We start from the raw sequence: 19,561 nt of genomic DNA on the forward strand, positions 1-19,561 counted from the left end.
TTTGTCTGCTATTTATAAAACAAGAACAAAAACCTTATGTTAAAATAAGCCAAAGAAACTATGTAATACTTCTTAAAGCTATAAAAAAGAGACATAATCTTATCACTATAGTTAAAGGGGAAAAAATATCCCAAAATTTGGTCCAGGACCATGACTCCTTTTTAGATTTAAAAATGTGAGAGGATGCAGGAAGCAGGAAAATGACTATGATCAGCTAAATGAGAACAACAAAGGCAGGAACTGGCCTCTAAAACAAAAGGAATCTACCAACACTTTACTTCCAAGAAAAAGTTTCTGGATGGCAAGGGTATAAAATCTATGAACATACGCTTCAAGAAAAGCCCAGAACAGCAGTTTGTTGCCCAAATTCTACCAGGGATTAGGTACAAAGAAAAACTACTCTATTTTCTGTATCAACTCCAACTAATGGGTAATGTTTAGCAGATGGCACCAGAGAGACACTGCAGGAAAGAAGAGTTTTACTTCCTGGTCTAGGCACTGCTTGGCAGGTTTCTCCAGCACCAGGTTCCTGTGCTGCACCACAGCCCACAGCTTCCTCTCACTCTACAAGGCTACAAGTAGCAATACCCACTAAAAACATATTTTCCTGGTACCAGTGAGAGTGAGTTTCTATCAAATTCCATCAACAATTTCTCTGCTGTCCAATGAGTCATAGACAAACCCTCTCTGACAAGGCCTGTATCTCAAAACCTGGGCTAGTTGCTTGCTTGGTTACTCAATCACAGCACTAACAGGTACAGAGTGCTCTTACATCAATTACTATCATTTTTTACAGCTCTCTTTACTTCTTACTAGCTGTTAGCTAGTAAGAAGTAAACATTAAACATTCTCTGTTCTCATTACTGTGTGATTTCCCTTTCCTCACTGGACCCAGAGTAAAAGAATCCTGAACACCACCAGAAAAACAACAATTAGGCCACTGGACATAAAGACAGTGGTTGGGCAATAAAATGAATTGAAAATACAATATGATCTTTGCTAAGCCAAAGCATCCACGATCCCCTGGATTTGACTTCAATTACTACATTACACAAATACTCCCTTCCTTTTGGGGGGTAAAAGGGAGTTTATCTTAGCTTCTTGGGAAATTTTTAAAAACTTGTTAACAGATTTTCTGTGTTAAAAAAGTTATCCATTCTACAAGAAGTCAGATGCCAACAGTGACTAAGACCACTGAAGGCAGCAGCTACCAAAACTGCCATCATTAAGTTCTTGCCCTGGAAATTCACCCTACAGTCAAACTTAGAAAGGAGGATGCCTTAGGGATTTCATCTACTGCAAGTGAGCTTGAATAGTTTCTTAACTGAAGCACAGGATCTTTTTTGTGTCCCTGTTTCTCCCCTACAGACCTCTTTAATTATTAACACACATGGAAAAGAATAAAATAAATCCATTGACAAACTCCTTAAATTTCATCATATAGGCAGATAGGCAGGCTAAAAACAGAAATCCAAAGAAGCAGAGAAATGGTAACCCAAATTCCTAAAGCAATGCATGGGTTAACAATAGTAAAGGTTATTTTTTGTTTCTTGTCAATAACATTTCAAGTTGAAGGAAAAAATTTAAAAAAAAAAAAATTCTGGGGAAAAAAAAGTACACCCAGGGTTGTAAGAGTACAGAATGAAAACCAAATATATAAGCAGGCATAGGCATTAAAGGATTCAATAAATTTGTTAGACCACCTATTTAGCAGAAAAACAATTTTGGAATAAAGCAACAGTAAATGTCACTAAATAAACCACACACTTAGTTACTGTGATAAAATATTATACAATGAGCACCATGAAAGAGTGGTAACTGTCAGAAAGAGAGCCTTATGTCACACAAGACAATGTGTTTTATTGTGGTGTGTGTTAAGCAGTAAAATAATGTTTTAGAGGAACAAAAACTACTTTTAAAGATAGCAAATTTTTGAAATTTGTGCTGCCCAATGATATTACTGTCATCGAGAAACACCTGAACCTAGAATGGAAATGTGTTCTTATATTTAGAATGAACTCAGACACAGTCCTACTGAGAACAATAAATACAACTTCTTCAAGTATTAGGCTCTTTCTCAACCACACTGGAAAAAAATTTATAAGAACCCCTGTTTTGGCAAGCTATTTACATGGCTGTTAACTTTGTCCTTTCTTTCCTCAACATACTACCTCTGAGATTTTAAGGCTTTACTGATTTGAAACATCACCCTCTTGAGTACAAATTTTTCTGTGCATTCAATTAAGTTTTAATAAGTTTATAAATTAACTTCATAGGGAAGGAGACTGCCACCATCATTTCAAATTTTGAGTATCTGAAGCTGGGCTTTGTGGTGCATGTCTGTTATCCCAGCAACTTAAAGCCCAGGCACGAGGATCACAGTTTTAAGGCCAGCCTGGGCAACTTAGCTAGACCCTGTCTTAAAATAAAAAATAAAAATGGCTGGGGATGTAGTTCAGTGGTAGAGCTCCCCTGGATTCAATCCCCAATAAAAAAACAAGCAGTATATCTGCAACCAATACCTTCAACATGGCCTCCCTCGACTTTCAAACCACCTTTTGTTACTTCCACTGGCCTTAGTGAAAATCCCTTTCTGACATTATTCTTTCTTAACATTTTTTCCTAGATTACTGTGATGAACTTCAAAATGATCCCACTTTTCCCAACTTAATAGAATACTGGATACCATTCATTTCCCTAAATAACCAAATGGTCACAATATTCTTACTCATATTCCTTTTATCTCGGCCTTAACAAATTAAATTACCCCAAGTGTATTTCTTACAGTTCTGAAGGTCAGATGTCTGATATAGGTCTTTCTGGGCTAAGATTAAGGATGTCAGTAGGACTATTCCTTTCTGGAGGCTCTCGGGAAGAATCTGTTCCCTTGCACGGCAGTGTCTGGCTCTGCTTTCTCTGGCTCCTAGCCTTTTCCTCCATCTCCAAATACAGAGCCATAAAAATAAGTCCTTCTTGGGGCTGGAGTTGTGGCTCAGAGGTAGAGTGCTTGCCTGGCATGTGTGAGGCCCTGGGTTCAATCCTCAGCACCACATATGAATAAATACAATAAAAAGATCCATTGACAACTAAAAAATATTTTTAAAAAATAGTTCCTTCTCACTCTGCTCTCTCTTTAGTTCTGTCAACTTTGCTTCCCCCTTCTACTTTTAAGGACCCTTGTGATTACACTGGGCTCATCAGGATAATCCACAATAATCTTCCTACCTTAAAGTAAGCTGATTAGCAACCATATTTCATCTGTAACCTTAATTCTTCTTTGCCATGAGGTCACATATTCAGTTCCTGGTGATTAAAATATGGACCTCTTGGCAAAAGGAGAGGGCATTATTTACCTACCATACTACCCAAATTGTATTTGCCCTCTACTCTTGAGTGGAAGGAATACTGCTCTACATAGGGAAGCAAACACAATTCAAATTAAATAAGTATGCTAGCTGACTAAATTCATCTTTACATCTCCATTTCTCATTTAGGACACAGGTGAAGAACTAAAGATACTACAAAGATAGGTAGCAAGAAAGATGCTCTTATTATTGCTTGATGCAATTTGGAATTCATCTTCACTATACATAATGCATGGTTATATTCTTAAAATGGCCTAAAGTCCTCTAACTGAAATAAATACTACACTAGAGATACATTGTACAAGAACATTATGAAAGTCCTAAAACTCAATTTTAAACTTAAGCACCAACCTGAAACAACAAATAAACCATCAACCTTTTGGTATAATAATTACCAAGCCATGCAATCATATTTTCCTCATTTAAAAGAAAAAACTCTGCATTTCTAATACCTTACACCATTGGGAGATATTGTACTTAAACATAAACTTCAAGCTTGCAATTGCTTTTGGCTCATTCTAATTACTAAACTTACTTTTAGGATAGAGGAAAGCTACCCTACGGATTTATTTAGCATTTACAAAAATTCAGTTCAGCTTGAGTAATATCCTGTATAAGACAGTCCAATCCACGCTTTTCTTAGCTGTAGGCATCCACTAGGACATATATAGCAGATTCAAAATTCTCAAAATGTTAATGCATTAAATGTATTAAAATCTTAATGGCCTCAAAAGGAAACATCCTTCTAAAATACATCTCTCCTTGCAGGTAAATGCTTTTTTTTTTTTTTTTTTTTGTATCTCTTAAAATAAATGAGGAGATACAGTAGCCCAAACACACACACACAAACAAATATTTGGGAGCAGGACTATTTTAGTGATGTTCCCTATTAACAGAAAGCACCAAAGGGTTTGAAAGGAAGCAAACAGACACTGACCTTTACAAATAAACTTTAGAATAACAATGAGAAAAAGGCCCAGAATCAAACATATTTATTAAGATCTGAATTCACCCTAACCCTAACCCTAACTGACCAATAACCTTACTATCAACTTACCTCAATTTTATGAATCAAATGAAATAATAAGCATATTCAAATTTAGGGTTTTTTTTTTTTTTTTACTTCAATCAAGCACCATTAAGAGTAAAAGGAATTAATGGACAGGTAACTAACTCTAGATTCGAAAGATTAAAAAACAACTTATGAAAGTCTTTCCATAGTATGTTGGTTCTAATTCAACCATTTCTTTATTTTTTTAATTAATTTTAAATTTATATGACAGAGGAATGAATTACAATTCTTATTACACATATAGATCACGATTTTTCATATCTCTGGTTGTATACAAAGTATATTCACACCAATTTGTGTCTTCATACATGTATTTTGGATAATAATGTCCATCACATTCCACCATCATTACTAACCCCATGCCCCCTCCCTTCCCCTCCCACTCAACCATTTCTTGATGGTTCAAAGTTATTATGAGGAACATTAGTGATAATGCTAGTCAGGAACACCTCATGGGCTAGGGCTGTGGCTGACCAGAACACTTGCCTGGCATGAGTGACACCCTAGGTTCAATCACCAGCACCACCCAAAAAGAAATACCTAATGGATCATAGACACAGTATAAATACTCCAAAGTTTAGAACTCTAAAGTTTAGTAATTTCTCATTTCTTTTTTTGTGTAACCAGATGAATAAAATCTCTTCCTTTATTTTATACACATTGTAGGAAGCCTAATCTGGCTCAGCCTGATCCTGACAATGTAACAATTCCTTTCCTTGTTATTCTAGGTTCTTCAGCTCATTGTTTACAATATTGATAAATGAGTACCAGTTGATCCACATTTGGCCTTTGCTTAAATGTATATGGCTGATGTATTACATCCCTCACTTTCTGCTGCTAAGTAAGTGATCTCATAATCTCTGAAAAAAATAGATAACTCAAAAAGAACATTGCCTTTTTTACTGATTATTAATGCAACTACCATTAACTGTGCACTTATTGCACATAAAGCTTTGGAGTGTTTTCAGTACACTAATGCATTTAAATCTTCAAAAAATTTTATGTACACAGCATTATTTTCAAGGGTGGAAATTTAAGAAAAGGAATAAATAACTTTATCAAGCCTTTATAACTACAAGGAACCAAAACAGGTTGAGGATTCAGTATATCTCATAGCAAACTATCACCAATATTTTATATATATCGCATAGCAAAATATCACCAATGTTTTACAGAAAACAAAATGGATTCAGAAAAATGATGTCTATAAAACAAAAATGATGTCTATGTATCTATAAAACGGGAATAATACTCGCTTGCCTCTTTAACAACATGAAAATGTTAACATCAAAGATATCAGGGTCTCAATATACTGCCTAAAAAACCCAGGAAGCATCAGGGTCTCAATATACTGCCTGAAAAACCCAGGAAACATCATTGTGTGGTTTAGGTATTAGGTGTCCCCAAAAGTAAATGTATGAAACAATGCAAGGAAATTTAGAGGTGAAATGATCGGTTTATGAGAGTATTAACTTAATCAGTGTGTTAATCCCCTGGCAGGAATTAACTGGGTAATAAATGTAGGAAGGTAGGATATGTATGGCTAGAAGTGGGTCCCAGGGTGTGCCTTTGGGGTATATATCTTATCTGGTAAGGGGAGATCTCTCTCTCTCTCTCTCTCTCTCTCTCTCCTCTCTCCTCTCTCCTCTCTCCTCTCTCTCTCTCTCCTCTCTCCTCTCTCTCTCTCTCCCTCTCCTTCCTGGTACAGTGTCCTGGCTGCCTTCCTTCTCCATGTCCTTCTGCCATGATGTCCTGCCTCACTTTGGGCCCAGAACAATGGAGTGAGCCACAGAGGGACTGAGAACTCTGGAACTGTAAACCCCAAATAAACTTTTTCTCCTCTAAAATTGCTTTTGTCCTGTGTTTTGGTCAGAGTAGCAGAAAAAACTGACTAAAACCACCACTTAATAAAAAAAATATCAGGAGTTCTCCTGAAGCAATAGAGGGAATGCCATTTACATTGTATTCTATCTATATAAATGGTGCCTTCTAAGTTGTGCATCAGATGTTCAAATGTATGTGTGTAAATATAAGACTTATGATTTCAGTATGGCCTACACTCATTTTATTAAGTGCTAGATACAATAAAATCAGTGATTACTAAATAGTGATAAAAGAAGTCATTATCAAAAAAAGCAAGCTGGGTTGAGGTTGTAGCTCAGTGGTGGAGCACTTTACCAGCATGTGTGAAACACTGGGTTCGATCCTCAGCACCACATAAAAATAAATAAAGGCATTGTGTCCATCTACAACTAATATAAAAAAAGAAAATTTTGAAAGAAAAAGCAAGCTTACTATTCATAAAAAATGAGGTTGTTCAATTACCATAAATGCCTGGTGACTTCTTCCCTTCTTTTCATTGAAAGCCAATCAGTTTCATGAAAAGTATAATACAGAAATAGACAATAGTATAGAACAATATAGTATAATATAGATATAAATTACTGTATAATTGCCAATATCCATTTCTAGTTATCTTTGGTTCATGAAAGAAACAGTTCAAATAATTTTATTTGAAGGGAAAAGTCAATTCCATTAAATGTTTTAGAAGTATTTAAAGAAACTTTTCAGGATGGATTTATAATGCATGTTAAGTCACTATAGACCACTGCAGTCTTTTTCTTAAAACTAAAATTATAGTGACTTCCTTTATGTGTTCCAAAATCCACTCTTATATTTGAGTCTGAAGATGAGCCAGGATTTTAGAAAATCTACTCTAGTTATCAAAAGACAAAGAATGAGAGTATATGAGATGTCTTCAAAGACTCATCTAACTCTTTATATAAAAAGTCATCATGCATATGAAAATGACCCTTAAAAAACATGTATGATCTGTATAAAATGTAAAAAAAAAAAAAAAAAAAAAGACAAAGAATGAAAATTCAGAGTAAAAACACAGGTGTCACAGGAATAAAACAAGCAATTGTTCTAATTGTTCACTGTAAACCAAAGACTGTTTGCATTTGTCTTTTGAGCTGTGGCATTTCTAAATATTTCATTCTACTAAACTTAAGGCCCTGCTTTTGTTTTTTTTCCAGTATTGGGGGTTGAACCTAGGGCCTTGAGCATACTAAGCAAGACTACCACAGTTACACCCCCAACGCTCAGTATTTTAAAGATGGACTACAAAGATACAATGATACTTATCACAACAAAAGTTCTACACTATTTATCCACTGGCAGTGACAGAGGTACATTGATTGATCCACCAGTGGGTTCCATAACCAACAATTAAACCACCATTTCTGTTTATGTGCAGAAATTCCCTGATATGTTAAGGCTTTATCACAACCTGGGTTACTAAAGCACAACTTCCTAGCCTACAACATTCCAGTCACTCACATTTTCCATAATTTTTTTCTTAATATTTTTTTAAGTTGTAGACACACACAATATCTTTATTTTTATTTATTTATTTTTAAGTGATGCTGAGGATCAGGGCCTCACACGCACAACCAAGTGCTCTACCAATGAGCTATAACCGCAACCCCGTATTTTCCATATTTCTATCATCAAATCTATTTCTTATATGGCAGCAGACCTTAAAGGCAGGTTTTTCAAAGTTGGTGACTTCATAAACACAATTAAATTAAAGGATATACCACCACTGGGTGGTAACACTGCTGATAATCTGACTCTTCTTCATACTTTAAGGTCTTTTATACAGTGAATTCCTGCCACTATTATAGGAGAAAAAATCAAAATCAAATAAATGATACTATATTTACATTGTCTAGGTTTACATTGTCTAGTACAATATAAGGGATCAAAAGAGAATCATAGTGGTTCATAAATGGGTTAATTACAAGAACCACTTAAAGAAAAAAAAAACTAAGTCACACTGGACCAAATCAACAGCACATACATACCACTCTCAAAAGAAGTAGCATAATATCTAAACACCTAAAATCTAATTTTTTGAGACCTATCAGAAAATACTGAAATCTCCTATTACTAGTTTTAAAAATACACAGCTTGGGAAACCTTAAGTGACTTGTCACACATAACCTAATCAACCATCTAACAGGAGCTAAGTAGCTATTACAGTTGACACAATAATACTCTATTTATAGCATCTCTGGTCTGAAGGAATCAAAGAACATTCACTGTTAATTTAACTTTTATCCCATCATCATTTTAATCACTTCTTTATTCAATAAGATTCTGACTTTCATCATTCCTACCAGTTGTTTTCAAGAGAATTCTGATGCTCTTAAGACAGCACAAATATATGGTTTTTGTTTATACATAAAAGTCTGAAAGGAGTCACACCAAACTCCGAAAAACCATTACTCTGGCAACTCATAAAGACATAGATGGAAAGCCCTATAGGAGGAATTTGTTTAACTTCAATTATTTCAGTAGTTTAAATCTCATTTTTGAACATAATTTTAAAGTTTAAAAAAAAAGGTAATGACCATATAAAAATAAAACATTTTATTGGAGGCTATGAAATTTTCTTCTACATAACACTCAGGCATTTTAGCTCATCCCCAAACATATTTCCCATATTAAAGATATACTATTACAAGCTGAATTAGATTTTCATTACTATAACAAAATACCTTAGACAGAAAAACTTTATTAAAAAAAGGTTTATTTAGCCCATAGTTTTGGATATTCAACTGCACAGTGCTAGCATCAGTTCACTTACAGTGAAGGCTGTCTTGACTTCACCACATCATGGCAGATGGCAATGATGGTATTCCATGTAGGAAAAGAAATTACATCACAAGACAGGAAGTCAAAAGGGGTGGGGGCAGGCTCAGCTTTTTTATAATCACTCCTTCACAATAATAAACATTTTTTAAGAATTACCTCTTTTCAGATCTTAACAAGGGGTCACATGAAAACTAACTTAGTGCCTTTCTAGGGCAAGTTGCTCTATGACCTAAGAACCTCCCATATTTCCACAAAGAGACCAAGCTTCCAACACATGGACAGGCAAAGCACATCCAAAACATCACATAGGCCATAGTCCCAAACACTACCTTCCAGGTCAGTATCATTTCTAAGCACTGAACTGCTAAATACATAGAGGGCTGAACCTTGTGGAATGGACAATTGATCATGGAAGCTACTACCCATCACTACTGTCACTTAGAATCAACAGATTTTAACAGGTGTCTTCACATGATCCCAGATTTCTCTCCATCCAGGTCACTAATCAGGTCAGAAAAGAAACCAAAGCCAAGTAAGGAACACATGCTTATAATTCCAGTTAGTCAAAGGTTGAAGCAAAGAATGACAAGTTGAGGGCCATCTTGAACAACTTAACATGACCCTGTCTCCAAAAAAAAAAAAAAAAAAGATTTTTTTTTTTTTAATTTAAAAGCAGAGGGCTCAGGATGTAGCTAGCTCACTAGCAGAACATCACTAGTTTCAACCCTTCCCCCTCCCTCACTCCCTCCCCTTGCGTGCGCGCGTGCATACACACACACACACACACTCACATACACAAGCACACACACAAACGTGTTAACCAAGAAGCATCGGTTGGGGCTCAGAAAAACACACTGCAAAGAATGATGCTTTGGCAAGACAAGCACTTTGAACTAGAGTAAACCAGACAGCCTCAAGAGCAAATTATCGGGCTGGGGATGTGGCTCAAGCGGTAGTGCGCTCGCCTGGCGTGCCTGAGGCCCGGGTTCCATCCTCAGCACCACATACAAAGATGTTGTGTCTGCCGAGAACTAAAAAGTAAATATTAAAAAATTCTCTCTCTCTCTCTCTCTCTCTCCCACTCTGTCTAAAAAAAAAAAAAAAAAAAAAAAAGAGCAAATTATCTTCTAACTTCTCTGGTCCTTTCTCCTATTCCTTTTATTCCCCAGGTAGGCCACAGAAACTAGAATTCCTCTTCCTTAAGGTGGATCACAGAAACTAAAGCTCATCTCCCCAGGTCAACCACAAAAACCTAGATATTTTACTTTGACCTTCCCCTGCCATTCTGTGTTAAAGCTGGTCATAAGGAAATTCTCTGTCCTACCTTGTCTGACAGATCATAACCAGAAGGGTCTTACCTAACCATACTGAGGAAGGACTGAAACAGACACAAAGACAAACCTGAACAACTAGGTTTTGCTACATTTCCCCCTTCCGTTTACTATATTACATCAGAACTTTTTGTCTAGTCACACTTCTACACAGCCATACTTTTAACTATTAAAGATTATACTGTAAAGTCTATTTAAACAAATTTAAAATATTCAGAATAGACAGCTATATATTCTTAAGTTCTCGATTCTTACAATGAAAAAAATATACATTTTTCACCCCTACACAATAATTTCAACTTTCAAACTTTATTCCCCCTACAGAGAAAGATCACCTACTTTTTTTTTTCTTCTTTTCCTTCAATGTGTTGCCTCAATAGTTTATAATAGTAAAATCGGGAACCAATCTAAATGCCCATCAGAAGAAAATATTGTTAAATGAAATATACAATCTAAACTTGTACTTATATATAAAACCAGACTTTGAGGCAGCCAGTATTTTTAAAAGAATGGAGTAGTTATTTATCTATTGACATGGAATTTAAGAGATATACTTTCAGGTAAAAAATGCAAATGAAAATCTGCAGTGTGCCTCATCTCTACCTATATGAAAAGATATTTATTCACATTTACTTGTATGTATATAAATTAATAGTTTCTATCATTTCTGAGATGTGTGGCTGCCTCCAAGTAGAAAAATTAGGAGACCAAGAAAGAGATATTTTCAAACTATATATTTCAAACCACTTAAAATTTGAACCATGTAACTATTTTGTCTATTTTTTAAATCAATGAATAATTTAAACTTGCTTAAAACCTAAAAGTAGTGTTTGTGATTACCATGATTAAGTTGAGGGCAGACAGTGACCAACTGATTAGCTTGACAACCAATCTCACTTTACATTCATGCATTTTAGCATTCCAAAAAACAAACATCACTATCACCAACCTATCTTAGGTTGATGATTCTTACCAGCATTATATTTTTAATTAGCAAAGCAAAAATTAAGTATCTAAACTAACACAATGTATTGCAAAGACAAGTAAGAGAAAAAAACTAACTTCTGCATAATAACCATTAACAATTATAGGCAATCTAAATAAATCTAAAATTTTATGAGTTCTTCAGGAATCTAAAAGTGATGTGTCATCTATGTTGGATCTTCCTGATATCACCAAAAGGAATAAAACAACATAGTAAAAAAATAGTTTTATTACATATTTCATCTCTATGAACACAAAAGAAGCTGTGAAGTCAATTTATGAGAATATTGCAGTTCATTAGGAAGCTTGCCCAACAAGAACATAAAAAAGAAATCAAACGCAAAATGTTAATTTTACACATTTTTATGTACGACACCAAGAAATCACATGCATAAACTGTTTTGGGTTTTGTTTTGTTTTGTTTAGTTTTGTTTTGGGTTTTTGTTTTTTTTTTTTTTTTTTTTTTTGGGGGGGGGGGTTAACTAGGGATTGAACTCAACCACTGAGCCACATCCCCAGCCCTATTTTGTATTTTATTTAGAGGCAGGGTCTCACTGAATTGCTTAGCGCCTCACTATTGCTGAGTCTGGCTTTGAACTCATGATTCTCCTGTCTCAGCCTCCAGAGCCACTGGGATTACAAGTATGTGCCACCGAGCCCCACCATAAACTGATATTTTTAATAAATGATTGATAATAATTACCTAACAACGTGAAAAATAAAGAATTCATATAGCAGCCCACAAAAAGAAAACCTGGTTACTATAGACACAAAACTCTAATAAGCTTGTGGTGGGGGATGAGTGAGAGGAGGACACATTCAGCACTAAAATCAAACACTACTTAAATGCCAAAGAAAGGGGCAATTTCCAGTGATCATTTCCATATTCATTTACCCCTATTTTCTGAGCAGCTACTGAGAGATGCTCAGACTACTGACAGATACAGAAACAATAAAACATTGTTTCTGCTTTCCAGAAACTTATACTCCAATTACAACTGTTAGTATACTCAAAAACAAATTAAGAGTAGAAAGTATAAGATTTTTGAACAACCTACAATAAAAATTAATTTTAAAAAAAAGAAAGTATAAAAGATTAAAGGGCTACAAGAACAAAGACTTTACTACTACACAAACAGGAAAGGCAGGAGTGGGGAATAATCGTGTATGAGCTAACCTTTTACACAGAGGAGATAAGAAAAAATTCCAAGAAATAAAAATGCATAAATAACCAAAAAACTTAAAGTTTACATTCTTCAGAGAACATGTTAAAAAATAAGTTTTTTCTTTTTTTAATTGGTTGTTCAAAACATTACAAAGCTCTTGACATATCATATTTCATACATCTGATTCAAGTGGGTTATGAACTCCCATTTTTACCCCAAATACAGATTGCAGAATCACATCGGTTACACATCCACGTTTTTACATAATGCCATATTAGTGACTGTTGTATTCTGCTACCTTTCCTATCCTCTACTATTCCCCCTCCCCACCCCTCCCCTCCCCTCTTCTCTCTCTACCCCAAGTTTGATCACAAGAACAACTAAGTTTCAAAATGGACTGGGGCCAATTAATGCAGAAAAACAATGCTGAGTAACTGGAACTTTATTACAGCATTGATGAAAATAGCCTTTGGGCAGAGGCACGGTGATTAAGAACACAAACCTCTCAAGAAAGACATGCTTAAAATTAAAATCTGAGCTCTTCTACCCATTAGCAATTCCTTTGAGCTGGTGAAGTCTCCACCTCTTCACCTATTTAGTGGGGATCATAAAAACTACCAACATAAATTAGTACGACCAAAAGAGAACAAAGCACTCAGATGACGACTGACATAATACACAGCCAATAATTGTTTCAGGATTTTTGTTTTGTCATCAGGCAGAGACTATAATGTTCAAGGATGCAGGTAGGACAGTTTAATAGCAATATGTATGATGAATGGTATGGCAAAACCCCCTAGAGATTAGGAATGTCTCATTTGCACATGATTGCTCGAAAAATGGAAGGGAGGCAGAAGAATCAGGAAGCACAATAAAATGACAAAAAAACAACATCTAAGGAGAGTGAAAAATGAAAGATGACCTTTTGAGTAGCAATAAATCCCACTATCATATACAACAATAATGCACCAATAAAAAATGTGGAATAAAAAAATGGTCTTTTTATTTTAAGCCTGGATGACTAATATAATTGAGGAAATTAAGGGAAAAGATGATTCAAAAAAATGACAGCCAGCAAGAGTTTATCAAGGAGAGGGGCTGGGGATGTGGCTCATGTGGTAGCGTGCTCGCCTGGCACGCGTGCGGCCTGGGTTCCATCCTCAGCACCACATACAAACAAAGATGTTGTGTCCGCCAAAAACTAAAAAATAAATATTAAAATATTCTCTCTCTCTTAAAAAAAAAAAAAAAAGAGTTTATCAAGGAGAATAATAAAAAAAAAAAAAATCTGAAGATTAGGCAAGAAAATGAGACTGGTGATGCAGAACAAGGAGCCTGGGCAAATGGAAAGAGGAGGGCTGTTAAAAAAAAAAAAAAGAGGTGGGCTGTTGAAATCATAGGGCTATGGAATCACCAGAAGAGAAACTCAACTCTAAAAAGAAAGATGAAGGGGCTGAGGATGTGGCTCAAGCGGTAGCGTGCTCACCTGGCATGCGTGTGACCCCGGGGTTCGATCCTCAGCATACAAAGAAAGATGTTGTGTCTGCCGAAAACTAAAAAATAAATATTAAAAATTCTCTCTCTCTTTAAAAAAAAAAATAATAATAATAATAATTTAAAAAGAAAGATGAGAACAAAACTTAAGGTAATAGCTAAAATCATGGAAGAGAGAGAGAATATGAACACAGGCCCCAGAGGGATGACTTGGAGGTGCTGGCTTGAAGAAGGCATGGAGATAGGACTCTATAGCACTTTACACTCTATAGCTCTGCAAATGCTCACTAGAACTCCAGATTACAAGAACTGACTTATAATAATATGATTATTATAGGGGCTTACAAGAGTCTACAGATTACGGAAGTGTTACCTATTCCAACTCAATCCCTAACGGGACACAGCTAATACATGCTAATGATTATAATTAGATATTTTTTCAGCATACGGAAGCTCACAGAACTGTAACTCAAGCAAGCTCTCATCTTCCCTGACATCAATCCACACATCTGACTCCACTGATTACTCCTCTTTGTAGAAATCCCTCTCCATTATCTACTCTGACAGCCAATTCTCAGATCCTCCCTCTTCCACCACCATTTTGGTGTCTCTTTTTGTTAACTAGTTTCTCACAAAAAAAAAAAAAAAACAGAACTACCTTGGAGCAGAGTCTTTATGCAATTACACAATAGCTATTTTATACAAATTAGTTTTTAAATAGGAGTCTAATACTGCAGTGCCCTAGGCACTTAATAAATTTTGTGTTCATTTCCCTAACAAAGAAAAAAGCCCAGTGGGTTTTAAACTCTAGAGATCAACACTGATGCTTTTTTGGTACTATTCATAGGACCAAAAATAGTTGATTTATTTCTGACTACTCATGAATATATGTCCCCAAAAGGACTTTGAGGTTAAACTGAAAAATAAACTTTCAATTTCTTTCCACCAGCAATAAGATACACACAAAGAGCACGAGTTCCACAGTATGAAGAGACTTTGCTGTGGCTGAAACACTTTGGTATCACACAACTATAAAACCTAGTAACAAACCAACATCAGCTTTCTAAGAGATACCAATAGCAGATATGACACTTAAATATGACTGATTATCATCCTGAATATCTGTGGGTTTCTTCTCAAATACTTATTACAATATATTACATACTTAATTATCTTCAGTATTTTCCCTACTTCTTTACACGATTGTCACATCTGCTAAAAAACTAAAATAAATTGAAATACTATGACACACATCTTATTGATGTATTTTAACAGATTAAAATACCAAAACTTAAAAAAGCAATTTCAATCTTTCTAGACTTTTTAGGGAGCTCTTTGTGTTCTTTTGAGCATATTAGCATATTATATGTTCAACTAAATCCATAAAAATAATGCTTACTGAAATGAGATTATCAAACTTTGTAAAAAAAAATAAACAGCTGTGAAAGCCACAATTTATGATATACAAATTTACCATGGCATAGAACAGTGACTAACACAACACAATCCCTTACCTTCTTGTTTAACAACATAAAAACAAGTTTAATATTTTAATAATACATCACCAGAAACCTCATATAAAAAGATACTGTTTTAGGGCTGGGGTTGTGGCTGAGCGGTAGAGCACTCACCTAGCACCTGTGAGGTCCTGGGTTTCAATCCCCAGCACCACATAAAAATAAATAAAATAAAGGTTAAAAAAAAAAAGATACTGTTTTAGTTTTGGGCTATGTATCCTTTAGACAATTTTCAATGTACATGATTATCTCCATCTCTATTTTGCCATTTCAAAGAAAGAAAACTAAGATGAACAGTTTGTAAGGCGATATGCATAAATGGGAGACAAGGCAGAGCAAAAAAATCCAGGTTCTTGAATTAAGTACACCTGGGTATATGCAGACATCACTACTTAAAAAGCAATGGGTTCTTAAGAAGTTTAATCTCCCAGAGCCTGTTTACTAATCTATAGAATGGGGGAAATGTTACTTATTTTGGTATTAAGAGAAAGCTATTATTATCAGAAACAAGAACTAAAATGCCATGGATGTTTTTGATTCCTTTTAAGCACAGTTCCCCCCCCCCCCAAAAAATGCTATACAAGTTAGACTAAGATTTCAGACTATACATGCTTAGATGCAGACCATTGTTTATGATTTTCTCAGTTCTGTTTTCCCTGGAAACTATTACCAAGATGAACACAACAGTGCATCTTTAAAAAATACAAGTTAGTAATTAAATCAACAATGCCTCCAGCTCTTCTGTACACAAAAATACAAAATGCACAAGGGATTTGCTTTCTGTCTTAATAATAAGCAGGTAGTACCACACTTCCACTTCCAGCTTAACTCCCTAAGGCTTACTTTTTGAAATATTTAAACCCTGGTGTTTCCTCCCCAGTCACCCCCCAATACAAAGCTCTGGGCCACTGGTTTTCCACTTTACCTTTTTTTTCCACAAATCGCTGCTTTATGTTCAAGGAATTAAATGTTTTCATCTGACCATATGGTATCTAAATTTATTTGGGAAAATGTACTCGAAAAAAAACAAATGTAAACTCTTTTAATAACCTGCTTTATGAAGTCATCCAGCCCCATGTAAACTTACCATTAAGCTTTCTGTAAACATATTACTCAACCTATTTCATATGAAAGTATCACATCTGGCCTTGTACATTCTGAAAGTTTCACCACGTTATTGTTTCAAAGCACTGGCCTTTTAAATCAACTGATAACTGAAAATTTGTAAACCAAGTTCAACAATAAAGAAATAACTACACAGTTATGCAGGTTTTAAAAAGAATGAAGCATGTTAACAAAATGGAGGGGTATTCGTGATGTTTTTGTTGGCCAATAAAACAATATACTACATATGATTCAAATTTTGTTTCTAAAGCATAACCCTCAGATGCGCGCGCGCGGGTGTACACACACGCGCGCGCGCGCGCGCACACACACACACACAAATCCTGACCGGCTATACACAGTCGAAGTCTGGTTACCCAGTAATAAAGGAAATATCAGGGGTTGGGGGTCAGAGGAGAAGGTATGGGGTCTTCATTGTTTGGCAGCTTAATATTTTTTCAATAGTACTTTGTAATTTAAAAAAAAAAAAAAAACTATTCTTAAAAACCTACTCCGCCCTACCCAAATTCTCCTGATTTGTTCAAAACATTGCTATGATTGCTCGAATTTAAAAAGAGGGCATACGAAAACAAAATAATAACTGAAAGGAAAATCGTGGATCTGCAAAATTACTCCTTTTAGTTCTACTCCTGAGTCTTCCCTACGCCGGTGTTTAAAAAGGTCCCAAGGAACACGACAGGCACGGCACTTACCACCAACAGTAGTACGCTCAAGCAACAACAACAAAAAGTCAGCAGGAAAATGCCAGCGCCGGCTCTAATCCCGTGAGTCTCTCCCCAGCCCCAGGCATCCCCAGCCCGACGTAGGTTGGACTCTTTAGCTTCCAAACCAAAACAACAGAAAGTCACCGGGTCGGTCTGAGGAGGCCCTAAAGGGCCGCAGGGGTCTGCCAACGCCGGCTTCAGGTCTCTGCGGTCCCCAAGCCCAGGCCAGAGCCGCAGGACCCGCTCGAAGACGCGGCACCCTGGCCTTCCCCGAGTCCCCGGCCTCCCGCCCCTCCATGTCCGGGACCCCGACATCCAGGCCCCGTCCGGCCCCCAAGCCCTCCCGGTGCTGGATCCCCGACCTTCCGGCCCAGACCCCTGGAGTCGGTCTCCCAACGCGCTCCCCCGCCGACGACCCGGCACACGCCAAACCCTAAACCCTAAGCCCCCGGGCAGCGGCGTTACCTGTGGCGCGGCGGTCGGTCCGGCCGGCCACAGCGGCGCGGGAGCCAGGCACTAGGACTCTGCAAGCTCCGAGGCCGCCGGCCGCCGCCACCACCACAACAACAACACCGCAGCCACCGCCGCTGGGGGGGAGGGGCGGGGCCCGGACCTGCGCCGGGGCCAGCCGGACTGTCCCGGCCTCCTGTACCGCCAGAGAGTTGGGCATGCGCGGAAAGCCCGGAGAGAGACTGACGCTCCGTCAGGAGGCCGAAGTCAACAAGGAGTGGGGACGCCCCCATTTGGCTCCGCCCATCTGGGGCTCGCCCCGCCCCAATCCCCAAACAACGCGAGGCCTGCTCTGGGGCCTGGAGACCACAGCGGTGGGAGGAGATCCCGCGAGATCAAGGCTTCTGCCTCCCCGCCCTCTTTCCAACATTTGGGCACTCCGGTCGCGGTGTCGTTGGTGTTCAGGGGCTGTGGAGGTCCTGAGGAAACAGGCACCTCGACGTCCCCGCCGCTCCCGGGGACAAGACCTCCCGGGTGTTGAAGCATTTTCAAAGGGCTTTCCTGGGTCGGGGCGATACCCCTCAGGGTAACTTTTGAGCGGCTCTTTTGGCGGGTGCACACTAATTGATCCTAAGGGCTCAGGGCTTTTCTCATGATTGGGCCGCTTTAGAGTGTCCACTTAGCGTCCCAAAGTCCCGCCCCCCACGCCGGTCGTCAGCGCTTCCAGAGCGTGCGCGCCTCGCCTCCGGTTCCTGAAGGTGGACCTGCAGAGAGACCTTGGCCTGACTCCAGGAGGGAGCTATGGGCGTGGGCGCTTGAACATCCCAAGTGTGCATAGCATTCAACACACTGAAGATACTGTGTCAAGCAAGTTTCTTTTAGTGTGCTTAACCACACGTTATCTAAAGGAAAGAGGAAAGAAAGTTGAGAAGGGGATAGAGTGGCATATTGATCAAGCAAGCTAGAAAAGCACTGCCACTAATGGTCCTGAATAGTAAACATATTATTCGTGCTTTTTAAGACTAACCCTAACCCTAACTCCTGGAAAGCTACATATTACACAAAATGTTTTTCAATGGATTATAATACACATAAAAGGTATCATTTCTCTGCTAAACATCCAGTGTCACATTGTTCTGCTTTTCTGTTCACTAGTCTTTCTGTGTGTGTATTCCCCTCCAAACCACTAGTCGGTTAGAGCACAATTCCTTTGCATTGCTTGAATTGTATTGATTTTCAGCTTTGTTATCAATGATTGAAGACTACCCTTATAGAGTTCTTAAGGTACATAGAGTTAGAACACCCTCGATGCCCAGGTTACTGCTTTCCATGGCAACTGATCCAACTGATCGTGTACAGTGTGTGAAAGAACACACTAGCAAGGTCAAAGCTTCAAATCATAAAATAACTTCAGAACAAAATTGCTAGTAAAGTGACCTACCATTCAGCTCCACATCATTTTGAATTTAAGGTATGAGTGCATATCCAGTTCTCTGATCTGTGCAAAAATCTCTGCTCATCTGTCTTCTGTAGTATAGCTATGGGTCACAGATTCATTTAGTCCCATCTTTGGCTCTCTTGCCTGAGCCTAGAGCACTCCTAACTGATGGGATCGCATAACAAGTTTTACAGGATTAGTTTTCTGCTATTCCAAGCAGAAATTTTAGTGCATGAAAATATCTTACCATAAA

General features: G+C 37.5%; 1 protein-coding gene across 4 annotated transcripts in view; it reads right to left on the reverse strand.

The window, feature by feature from the left end:
- Pcmtd1 (protein-L-isoaspartate (D-aspartate) O-methyltransferase domain containing 1) overlaps window positions 1-18,123 on the reverse strand; it is a 75,598-nt gene extending 57,475 nt beyond the window's left edge. For 2 of the 4 annotated variants that reach the window (XM_076835840.1, XM_076835842.1), the window contains exon 1: window positions 17,886-17,973. Coding sequence is in view for 1 of the 4 variants with exons in the window: in XM_076835841.2 (XP_076691956.1) it covers window positions 17,886-18,090 (205 nt within the window). In the remaining 3 variants the exon portion in view is untranslated. Of the gene's footprint in view, window positions 1-17,885 lie in introns of all 4 variants that reach the window. The other 2 variants (XM_076835841.2, XM_076835846.1) reach the window with 2 other exon arrangements.
- Between the last annotated feature and the right edge of the window lie 1,438 nt (window positions 18,124-19,561).

Source organism: Callospermophilus lateralis, chromosome 16, assembly GCF_048772815.1.
Source record: "Callospermophilus lateralis isolate mCalLat2 chromosome 16, mCalLat2.hap1, whole genome shotgun sequence".
Classification (NCBI taxonomy): Eukaryota; Metazoa; Chordata; class Mammalia; order Rodentia; family Sciuridae; genus Callospermophilus; species Callospermophilus lateralis.